General features: G+C 36.0%; 1 protein-coding gene across 1 annotated transcript in view; it reads right to left on the reverse strand.

Annotated features, from left to right (window-relative positions):
- LOC125281624 (ankyrin repeat domain-containing protein 26-like) overlaps window positions 1-12,634 on the reverse strand; it is a 564,334-nt gene that overhangs the window by 54,849 nt on the left and 496,851 nt on the right. The window contains exons 73-75 of the mRNA XM_057304707.1: window positions 8,776-8,989; window positions 4,804-4,837; window positions 4,322-4,463 (exon numbers count right to left, since the gene is read on the reverse strand). Of these exons, the coding sequence (XP_057160690.1) occupies window positions 4,322-4,463; window positions 4,804-4,837; window positions 8,776-8,989 (390 nt within the window). The remainder of the gene's footprint in view (window positions 1-4,321; window positions 4,464-4,803; window positions 4,838-8,775; window positions 8,990-12,634) is intronic.

Raw genomic sequence — 12,634 nt, forward strand, 5'->3', positions numbered from 1 at the left:
ATTAGACATCACAAAATAAAAGACTGAAATTGACCTCAGAAAACTGTGAGAAAACTTCATGTGGCTAATCTACAATTCCTCAAAGAGGCAGAGGAAAGGAACCAGAAAAAAATATTTGAACAAAAAATGTCTGGGGCACCTCGGTGGCTTAGTCGGTGGGTGTCTGTCTGCCTTCAGCTCAGGTCATGATCTCAGGGTCCTGGGATCAAGCCCCATATCGGACTCCCTACTTAGTGGCAAATCTCCGTCTCTTTCTGCCCCTCCCCCTGCTTGTGCATTTTCTCTCTCTCAAATAAATGAATAAAATCTTAAAAAAAAAAAAGAAAAATGACCAAAACCTTTCTAAACTTAATGAAAACTATACTCCCACAGATCCAGAAGGATCTGACTAGGAGAGAAGAAATGGAAGTTAACTATTATAATTTTCTTAAACTGCATATGATGTGGTAAAACATTACTTGAAGGTGGATTGTGATGCTTAAATCATATACTTTAAACCCTAATCACTAAAATAGCAAAACTAAAGAGTTATAGTGAGTAAGCAAAATACACACACACACACACACACACACACACGTAAATAAAACTAAATCATAGAAATTACTTGATTAATCTAAAAGAAAGTAGAAAAAGAAGAGAATGGGAACAAACAGCAGAAAGGACAAATGGAAGTCAAACAACATGCCCACAGATTCAATTCAACTACATTAACAATCACATGAAATGAAAATGGTCTAAAAGCCTCAATTAAAAGGCAGATTCTCAAAATGGATAAAAAAGGAAGACCTAGGGGCACCTGGGTGGCTCAGTCCTAAGCATCTGCCTTCGGCTCAGGGCGTGATCCCGGAGTCCTGGGATCGAGCCCCACATCAGGCTCCTCTGCTGGGAGCCTGCTTCTTCCTCTCCCACTCCCCCTGCCTGTATTCCCTCTCTTGCTGGCTGTCTCTCTCTCTCTCTCTCAAATAAATAAATAAATAAATAAATAAATAAATAAAGTCTTAAAAAAAAAAAAGGAAGACCTAATTATATGCCACCTATAACAAAAAATGCACTTTAACACAAATTTGTTAGAAGGCCAGAAATATGATAGACCACACTAACACTTGACAAAAGAAGGCTGAGCCTAAGTGGCTATATTAATACCAGACAAAATAGGTAGCAAAGCAAAAAACATTAGCAGCAATAAATAAGGTCATTTTATAATGATAAAAGGGTCAACTGAAAGAAGCATAAGAAACCTAAATGTTTACACGTCTATTAATAGGTTCAAAATACATAAAGCAAAAATCGACAGAATTGCAGAGAAACAGGCAAATTCACAATTATAGTCTGAGATTTCAACAGGCAGAAAATCAGCAAGAATGTAGACTTGAACACCACCATTCTTCTCAAGTTTCCATAGAACATTTAACAAAAGAGACTATATTTTGGGTCACAAAATAAATTGTAATGAGAGGGGTAAGTCAAAAGGACTAAGTCATAAAAGTGCGTTCTGTAACCACAGAGAAATCAAATTAGAAATCAAGAATAAAAATAGCTCTGGAAAATACTTGAAAATTTGCAAACTAATTAATACATATCTAAATAATCCCTGGGTCAGAGTGCCTGGGTGCCTCAGTTGATTAAGCATCTGTCTTCAGCTCAGGTCATGATCTCAGGGTCCTGGGATCAAGCCCCACACTGGGCTCCCTGCTCAGAGGGGAGTCTTCTCCCCACTCCCCCCGCCAAGCTCATGCTGTCTCTCTCTCTCTCAAATAAATAAAATCCTTAAATAACCTCTGGCTCAAAGAAGTAATGAAAAAAGAAATTAGAAAGTATTCTGAACTGAATGAAAAGGAACACATAACATATTAGAATTTCTGGAATCCTGCTATAGCAGCACTCATATGAACATTTATAACACTGAATGTATGTATTAAAAAAGAAGAAAAGTCTCATATTGATGACCTTTGGCTCCACCTTAAGAAATTAGTAAAATAGTAGTCAAAAACAAGTCTGATAACTTTTGGTTATGTAGAAAATCTGACAGAATTTTTTAAAAAGCTTCTAGAACTAGTAAATGAACTCATCAAGTTTGGAGGATATAGAATCATTATAAAAAATCAACTGTATTTCTATTCATTAGGAATAAACAATCAAAATTTAAAATTTAAAATTTAAATTAAAAATTAATTTTAATTATTAATTAAAAATTAAAACTGCATTGAAAAATAAAAAATAATCACAGGTAATATCATAAAAGATAGAAAGAACTAGACGTAAAAAACTATAAACTATTACCAAGAAAATTTAAGAAGACTTATATAAATGGAGAGATATACTCTGTTCAGGGTTGAAAAATTCAGTATTGTTAAAATTAATCTGTAGATTCAACATAATCCAAACCTGATTTTCAGAAGACCACCAGAGTTTTTTCTCTTAGAAAATGACAAGTGGATTCTACAATGCATGTGGATAAAATAAATAAATGAAATTCATGTGGAAACACAAAGGACCTAGAATAGCAAAAGAGCCCTGAGAGAGAACAAACTGGAGGACTAACCCTAACCACCTGATTTCAAAAATTATTATAAACTGGTAGTAATTAAAACAGCATGATATTGGTGTAATGAAGGCTAAAGAGATCAATGGGACAGAGGAGAGTCCGTAAATAAACCCACACATATATGGTCAACTGATCCTGACGAAGATGCAAATGGCATGAAGTAAAGACAATACAGCCTTTTCAACAAACGGTGCTAGGACAACTGGATATCCATACGCAAAAAGAATGAACCTGGATCCATACTCTGCATCATAAATAAAAAAGAATACAAAATGGGGGCGCCTGGGTGGCTCAGTCAGTTAAGCGTCTGCCTTCAGCTCAGGTCATGATCCCAGGGTCCTGGGATCGAGTCCCATGTCCAGATCTCCATGCAGTGGGGAGCCTGCTTCTCCCTCACCCTCAGTCTGCTGTTCCCCCTGCTTGTCCTCTCTCTCTGTCAAGTAAATAAATAAAATCTTTTAAAAAAAAAAGAATACAAAATGGATCACAGATCTAAACGTTAAGACCTAAAACTATGAAGCTTTGCTTTTAAACTACAAAACTTCTAAAAGAAAGCATGAGAGAAATCCTCTGACCTTGTGCTAGGCAAAGATTTCTTAGATAGGAACACCGAAGGCAAGAATCCATAAAAGAACAAATGCATAAACTGGACTTCACCAAAAAAGAAAACTGCTCTTCAAAAGACACTGTTGAGAGAATGAAAAGTCACAGGCTGGGAGAAAATCTTTGCCAAAAAATAGGTGATAAACTATATCTGGAATAAACAAAGAATTCTCAAAACTCAACAAATCAGAAAACAACCTAAATTTTAAAATGACAAAGAATTTGGACAGTTCAAAGAAAATACACAGATGGCAAATAAGCACATAAAAATATGCTCAACATTATCTTATTAGGGCAATGCATACTAAAACCGTAATGATATATATACTGCATGCCCACCAGAATGGCTAAGATTTAAAAAACTGACAATATTAAGTGTTCATGAATATACAGGGAGAAATTAGAACTCCCATACACTGCTGGTGGGAATGGAAAATGGTGCAACTACTTTACAAAGCAATTTGGTAGTTTCGTAATAAGGGGATATAACGAAACATGAGACTTACGGGTGATAGATATATTAACTGCCTGAATCACGGTTATGGTTTCACAGGAGTATACATATGTCAAAACTATCAAATTATACACTTCATATACGTGCAGTTACCTAACTAAAGCTATGGGGGTGGGGAGGAAGCTCTATTATAGGAAAAATCATCCAAACTAGTGGCTGAGACACAGATGGAAAGAAGGATATGAAACAGTACAAGATGAAGCTGAGGACCGTGGTGTTTCACGCTAGAGCAATGAGAAGTAAAAGCTAAGCTTTAAGCAAGGGGGTAACATGACGAAATATAAATTTTTAAAAATATATGATTATGGTTGCAGTGTAGACCAAGATTCTGGGAGGTGGAATGACAGGGAAAACCGTCCTGAGGTTATTTCAGTATCCTAGGAGAAAAATACTGGTAACCTGACCTTGGGTGAAGGCATAGAAGAGAAGCAGAGTCAACAAACACATCGGTGTGCCATTTTCATGACGAAAAGTATAGTGGAAATTATAGCTCTTTGGCTGAGAGTACTCAGCAGTTCTCTGTCTTCATGAAAAACATATTTGTGAGATGAGTAGCTCTATAACAGATCAGTGTTGTGTGGTACAGCACTAGACAAGATGTGCACATATTACTACAGTAATATACATATAAAGGCTTTATATTTATACCACGGTCCTACCTTTACAATCCATGCCAAGTTGTTCAATTAGCAACATGCAACTCCTAAAATCAAAGCAAGGCAACTTGCAATCCTCTGAAGCTGTTCCAGATAATGGAGTTAAGTCATCAAGGTCATCCGTAAAATTAATTTGCTTTTTGATCTACAAATAAATAATAATTTCAAAATGTCCCCCAAATATTTATAAAATATACTAAGTGTAGAGAGATGATAAATACCCATCTTCTTATAAAAGCAAAAACATAGGTACTTTTTTAAAGAACTGATTTTTCTCAAAACAACCTTTATCAATAACTAGTGTTTCTGAATAACATTTTCACAACAAATAGAAATTCCTCTATTTTGTCACTATACCTTCCCTAAAGTAATTTTTTACCATGGAATAATATTTCTGATAAATATTATTTATCAAAATAATACAATAAAGTAAAAATTAAAAAATTAATAAATGAAATAAAATTATATATATATATATATTTTACCTCTTTCTTTTCCTTAGATGTTTTCTTTGCAGGTCTGAAAAAAAAAAACCAATTCTTTTCAGGCAAACATTAAATACTTAAAATACAAAGAATATCTAAATCATATCTAAACATATTATTAATAATATTAACAAAACATTAAGATCAAATTGACAAAGAGCAAGGGAAAATCATAATGTTACTTACATTATTTGATACAAAGAAATATACCACACTTTTTTGTTAGCATTTTCAATAAAAACAAGCTTTTACTGGCTCTAAAACCTATTTGCAGGGTTCAAACTAAATTCTTATATGAAAGAAACCCTTTCTTAATAATCATGATAGTAGTGTTTTGAGGATTTACTGTGCAGCTACTATGCATTATTATGAACACTTCACTACGTCTCTAGGTATTTTAAGCCTCACAACAATCTTATAAACGTAGGTAATTATATTAGGTATTTTACACAGGAAGAAAAGGAGGCACAGAAATAAGGAACTTCCCCAAGCCCATACAGCTGGTCAGGAGTAGACCCAGAATTCAAATCCAGGATATCTGCCTTCAAAGCATGTGTTTTACAATATGTGGTGAGAGTAATATTTAAGTGTTTCTAAGTAATATGATAGCAAATGAATCTATTATTATTCCATTCCTACCTCTAAGTATAAATAATAATTTCTGAATCTTACACATTTTTTTTAAATAAAAAGACGTCATACTAGGCGATATTTAAAATCTACTTTCAATAAACTAAAGATTTGCTTCTTCTAAAGAAGTTCATCAATAGGCATTCATTTATTCATTCAAATGTTTATTCACGAACACACACTTACTGAGCACACAATATGTGTCAATGACACTGTTGGTACAGGAACCACGGCTTTTGTAATTTGGAACTTTATCCAAAAGTAATAATCTATGATAGATTAATAGTTTATTTTGCAATTGTAAATAAATAAAAGCTTTCCCCTTTCCCCAGATCTAAACAAACATTAACTTAATATAAACAGATACTTCAAAGTCCCTAACAAAATCATAGCTATTCATGATACTGTCAAAGGCACCGAATATCTGAAATCATCAAGGAATGATTAGTTCTATTCAGAATGGCCTAAGTGTTTGCATATTTACTATTATATATATTTTTTAAATCTATGAATGATAATATCTGCACATTCGATTATATGAGAATACTTCACTGTGGAACCAGTTCTGAATAAACAACTTCTTGCCCCAAAACTACATGAATAGGAGTACTAAGGACAATTACTATAATCTTTAAAAGATAATGTAATACAATCAATAAGCTTTCTAACATTTGGAAATGTCAACAAAATTAAATTAAATAACCATGTCTATCTCTATTGGATCATTTCCAGCAGCATACAAACATACTCTAAAAGCTCCCATCTTAAAATGAAAAAAGAAAGAAAATCCCCATGAATTCCACATTCTTTTTCAGTTATCATCCATTTCTCTGTTACCTTTCCCCGTAAAAATTCTCTAAGGAGTGTTTATACTTATTCATTACAGTCCAGCTTCCATGGTGACTACTAACTGCTCCTTGTCAAAGTCACTTGTCCTCATCTTAACCTATCAAGCAGTGTGTCTGATATACTTGAGTATTTCTTGCCTTAGCCTGTACCGACACTACAGTGTTTTATTTCCTTAAAAAGTAATCACTGCTAGAATTCCTTCAGAGGGAAATAATTTACAGATTTTCCCTTCCTTCATCCTGGTCCATTTCACTTAAAGGGCTGTCGTCATTCACTTGTAGTGGACAATAAGTCGGGGAGTCAAACTTCTCAAAGCGGGGTGTAATCAGAGATTCTTCTGATGTCCATTTTTCATTTTCATCTTTCCTTGCTTCCTTTATACTCAAACGAAGATCACTACTTTAAAAACTCCAGTTAAAGTAGCCATTAAAAAGCCATTTTTAAAAAAGATTTTATTTATTTATTTATTTATTTGAGAGAGAGAGAGAGAGCATGAGCACAAGCAGGGGGAACGGCAGGCAGAGGGAGAAGCAGACTCCCCACCGAGCACAGAGCCTGACTTGGGGCTCAGTCCCAGGACCCTGAGATCATGACCTGAGCTGAAGGCAGACACTTAATCTTAGACTGAGCTACCCAGGTGCCCCAAGCTAATGTTTTCTAATAATGTTACCATAACGAATAAAAAAAACCAATTTTTTGTAAAATCCTGTTACCCGTCTCAATTCATTTATTTTTTTAAAGATTTATTTATTTATTTATTTGACAGAGAGAGAGAGAGAGACAGCCAGCGAGAGAGGGAACACAAGCAGGGGGAGTGGGAGAGGAAGAAACAGGCTCCCAGTGGAGGAGCCTGATGGGGGGCTTGATCCCTGAATGCTGGGATCACGCCCTAAGCCGAAGGCAGACGCTTAACGACTGAGCCACCCAGGCGCCCCGAAATTTCTATGTTCTTAATTTTTTCCTTTCTAGGGCTCATGGTTTTAATTTCTCACTTCAATCTCTTCCAAAAGATACACAGAGTTGAAAAGAAGCAATGAGAAAGCATTATGCAGTTTAGTAGTAAGCTTTAGTCAATAATAACTCTGGTAGATATTGTAGGGAAAGAAATTTTGAAATTATTCAAGAAAGTTAGAATTGAAAATTATCGTTTCCCGCATAGTCATAATTACTCTTCCATTAGAATAATTTAGTTACTAATTAAAAAGAGAAATTGCTGTTTATAAATTCACTAGAAGTAGATTTCTACTTCACAAAACATCACAGGTACCTCTAAAAATAATTTGCAGTGTAAGACAGCATCTGCTGATGTCATTTGCACAACATACCCCTGCAGATTACTGTGATCCAGGACTAGGCTAGGGAGTCTAATATCTGTTGCCCCATACATTTTATGTTTCTTCTTCTGCAATACTCTCAGTTGACCTTGTTGATTATTATTCATTTTATTTTTTTAAAGATTTTATTTATTTGACACAGAGAGAGAGAGCACAAGCAGGTGGAGTGGCAGGCAGAGGGACAGAGAAAAGCAGGCTCCCCGCCGAGCAGAGATCTGGACATGGGGCTCGATCCCAGGACCCTGGGATCATGAACTGAGCCGAAGGTAGACACTTAACCAACTGAGCCACCCAGGAACCCCTATTATCCACTTTATAAATCATTTGAAAACCCCTTCTAGACCAACACAGGATCCATATTAATTAAGTAAACAATAAAGAGTAATATGTGCTTGCAGCACAGACTTTTGAATTAATTTTACCTACATATAAGAGAGATGTTGAGCAACTTGAGCAGTAATCATTTTCCATGTTACTTTTTAATCGCTGCGTATGTTTAAAACTGAATAAATTTTTAAACATTTTTCTGTCTTGAGAAAAATGGCCATGTTATACTCTGTTCACGGGCATACGAATTAATATAAACTTCCCTGAGAACAATTTAAAAATAGGATCGAAGACATTCTTTAAAAATTTTTATACTTTAAGTAACCAATACTATATTGAAGAATGTATTCCAAGTACGTTAACCAGAAATGTAGAAACAGATTTATATAAGAGACATTCCTTACAGCTTTAATTAAAGTATAGAAAAACGAAAACCGACCAAAATTCAATTTGTTAAATAATGAGGTTTCCATATGATGGACTTCTATATGGTCATTAAAATTATGATTTGGAATATACATTAAATTATTTGTAGAAGTATTCACCGTTAAGAACTTGCTGTATTATTCAGAAGAATCCCATACTTCACAATACTAAAGACATTTTCTTCCCTATAAAATCCTAGAAGGTAAGTTAGCAACTACAAAACTTCTCCTACATATCTGTAGTATAAAAGTCAATAGCTCAAGGGGTGCCTGTCTGGCTCAGTCGGGAGAGCATGCAACTCTTGATCTCATGGCTGTGAGTTCAAGCCCCACACTGGGTGTGGAGCCTATTTAAAATAATAAAAAAATAAAAGTTCAAATACTTCCTTGAAACCAAGACGTCATACCTCAAACTGCAGCGTTCTTGTTCCCATTCCACTTTTTGCTGCTCCAACTGCAATTTAATTTCTTTTGTTTGTGATAGCTCCTTTTGTAGACCATCAACCGAATCTTCCAATTCTTTATTTTTTCTTGTAAGTTGCTCACAGTGATCATTTTTAAGTTCTAATAATCTTTCAAATGAACAAACCGCATTCCGAATTTTTAATAAATTAACAGAATCTACATCAGAGAAAAAACAGAAACAGAATATATAGGGCGCCTGGATGGCTCAATTGGTTAAACATCCGAGTCAGGTTTCGGCTGAGGTCATAATCTCAGAGTCCTGGGATTGAGCCCCGCATGGGGTTCTTCACTCAGCACGCAGTCTGCTTGAGATTCTTTCCACGCCCCCTCCCTCCCCCTCTGTTCTTCTCTCACCCCCCTCCCCCCGCTCATGCTCTCTCTGAAATAAATTACTTAAATCTTAAAAAAAAAGAAAAAAAATATGAGTACTTTTTGCATATAAAGGACTGTGTGCTTTCACATTCACTCATTCATACATTAAACAAATATATATTGAATGAGTTCAATATAAAAGATATTATACGGGCACCTGGGTGGCTCAGTCGGTTAAGCATCTGCCTTCAGCTCAGGTCATGATCTCAGGTTCCTGGGATCAAGCCCTGCATTGGGCTTCCTACTCAGCGGGGAGTCTGCTTCTCCCTTCTCCTCTGCCTCTGCCCCTCCCCCAGCTTGTGCACTCTCCCTCTCTCAAATAAAAAAATCTTAAAAAACAAAAAGATATTATACTAAGCTCTGCAGATTAAACAGATAAGATCCCTGGCTCTTATTTAGCTTCACGTCTAGTGAAAGGGAAAGACAAATAAAACGACAATTACAAATTCAGATAGTTCCTATAAGGAAACGGAGTTCTAGGATCACATAACATAACGTGATCTACCCTGGGAAGGGAAGATTCCCCGAGGAAGAGAGAACTATTCTGAGAAATGAAGGAGGAGCAGGAAGCAAGTGAGCAAAGGAGGAAGAAGAGCATTCAAGACAGCCTACAGCATGTGCCAAAGTTCCATTGCAATCTGCTTCTGGCCAAGATGGAGTAACAGGTACTGATTTACCTTCCTACCTGAAACAAGCCAAACACAAAAAGATAAAATACATTTTCAAATTATTTTCAAGACAAAAGACTTCAGTCAATGAAGGACAATGATCCCTGAAAACAAAAGAAGTTAGCCTAACACATACCCGAACTCACTGCCTTGGGAGAATTTCCACCGACCATGACACAGGTGAAAAAACTGAGATAGACTCCACCAGATTCCCTGAGTTGAGATGACGGAACTGAGAATCCGGTGAAACCAAGGCAGATAGAGATCAGAGGTCAAAACACCGGCGAGAAGAAAGCAGAACAAAGAAAGAACTCTAGAGATCTGCAGAGGGCTCCGCTGGTGCTCACACAGCACCAGGGATAGTATCGATTCCCATTAGCCATGCTGGGAAAACTCATAATCTGTAGCACAATGAATACAGTAGTAGGTCTTGCCTCAGCGGTGGGGAACAATGAGCTCTAGGCTGAGCACTACTCTGGATTCACCTAACAATTCATAAGAATAGGACTGGAAAGGGTCAAACTGTTTGTAATCAACTTAGCTATATCTCAAAAGAAAGCATAAAAAGGTAAGTAGAGGCATAGAAGCTATTTTTAAAAAAACCAAATACAACTTACAGAGATGTAAATTATGTCAGACATGAAAAATACACTGGATAGGAATAAACACATATTAGACATCACAAAATAAAAGACTGAAATTGACCTCAGAAAACTGTGAGAAAACTTCATGTGGCTAATCTACAATTCCTCAAAGAGGCAGAGGAAAGGAACCAGAAAAAAATATTTGAACAAAAAATGTCTGGGGCACCTCGGTGGCTTAGTCGGTGGGTGTCTGTCTGCCTTCAGCTCAGGTCATGATCTCAGGGTCCTGGGATCAAGCCCCATATCGGACTCCCTACTTAGTGGCAAATCTCCGTCTCTTTCTGCCCCTCCCCCTGCTTGTGCATTTTCTCTCTCTCAAATAAATGAATAAAATCTTAAAAAAAAAAAAGAAAAATGACCAAAACCTTTCTAAACTTAATGAAAACTATACTCCCACAGATCCAGAAGGATCTGACTAGGAGAGAAGAAATGGAAGTTAACTATTATAATTTTCTTAAACTGCATATGATGTGGTAAAACATTACTTGAAGGTGGATTGTGATGCTTAAATCATATACTTTAAACCCTAATCACTAAAATAGCAAAACTAAAGAGTTATAGTGAGTAAGCAAAATACACACACACACACACACACACACACACGTAAATAAAACTAAATCATAGAAATTACTTGATTAATCTAAAAGAAAGTAGAAAAAGAAGAGAATGGGAACAAACAGCAGAAAGGACAAATGGAAGTCAAACAACATGCCCACAGATTCAATTCAACTACATTAACAATCACATGAAATGAAAATGGTCTAAAAGCCTCAATTAAAAGGCAGATTCTCAAAATGGATAAAAAAGGAAGACCTAGGGGCACCTGGGTGGCTCAGTCCTAAGCATCTGCCTTCGGCTCAGGGCGTGATCCCGGAGTCCTGGGATCGAGCCCCACATCAGGCTCCTCTGCTGGGAGCCTGCTTCTTCCTCTCCCACTCCCCCTGCCTGTATTCCCTCTCTTGCTGGCTGTCTCTCTCTCTCTCTCTCAAATAAATAAATAAATAAATAAATAAATAAATAAATAAAGTCTTAAAAAAAAAAAAAGGAAGACCTAATTATATGCCACCTATAACAAAAAATGCACTTTAACACAAATTTGTTAGAAGGCCAGAAATATGATAGACCACACTAACACTTGACAAAAGAAGGCTGAGCCTAAGTGGCTATATTAATACCAGACAAAATAGGTAGCAAAGCAAAAAACATTAGCAGCAATAAATAAGGTCATTTTATAATGATAAAAGGGTCAACTGAAAGAAGCATAAGAAACCTAAATGTTTACACGTCTATTAATAGGTTCAAAATACATAAAGCAAAAATCGACAGAATTGCAGAGAAACAGGCAAATTCACAATTATAGTCTGAGATTTCAACAGGCAGAAAATCAGCAAGAATGTAGACTTGAACACCACCATTCTTCTCAAGTTTCCATAGAACATTTAACAAAAGAGACTATATTTTGGGTCACAAAATAAATTGTAATGAGAGGGGTAAGTCAAAAGGACTAAGTCATAAAAGTGCGTTCTGTAACCACAGAGAAATCAAATTAGAAATCAAGAATAAAAATAGCTCTGGAAAATACTTGAAAATTTGCAAACTAATTAATACATATCTAAATAATCCCTGGGTCAGAGTGCCTGGGTGCCTCAGTTGATTAAGCATCTGTCTTCAGCTCAGGTCATGATCTCAGGGTCCTGGGATCAAGCCCCACACTGGGCTCCCTGCTCAGAGGGGAGTCTTCTCCCCACTCCCCCCGCCAAGCTCATGCTGTCTCTCTCTCTCTCAAATAAATAAAATCCTTAAATAACCTCTGGCTCAAAGAAGTAATGAAAAAAGAAATTAGAAAGTATTCTGAACTGAATGAAAAGGAACACATAACATATTAGAATTTCTGGAATCCTGCTATAGCAGCACTCATATGAACATTTATAACACTGAATGTATGTATTAAAAAAGAAGAAAAGTCTCATATTGATGACCTTTGGCTCCACCTTAAGAAATTAGTAAAATAGTAGTCAAAAACAAGTCTGATAACTTTTGGTTATGTAGAAAATCTGACAGAATTTTTTAAAAAGCTTCTAGAACTAGTAAATGAACTCATCAAGTTTGGAGGATAT

The sequence above is a fragment of the Ursus arctos genome, unplaced genomic scaffold (assembly GCF_023065955.2).
Source record: "Ursus arctos isolate Adak ecotype North America unplaced genomic scaffold, UrsArc2.0 scaffold_30, whole genome shotgun sequence".
Lineage (NCBI taxonomy): Eukaryota > Metazoa > Chordata > Mammalia > Carnivora > Ursidae > Ursus > Ursus arctos.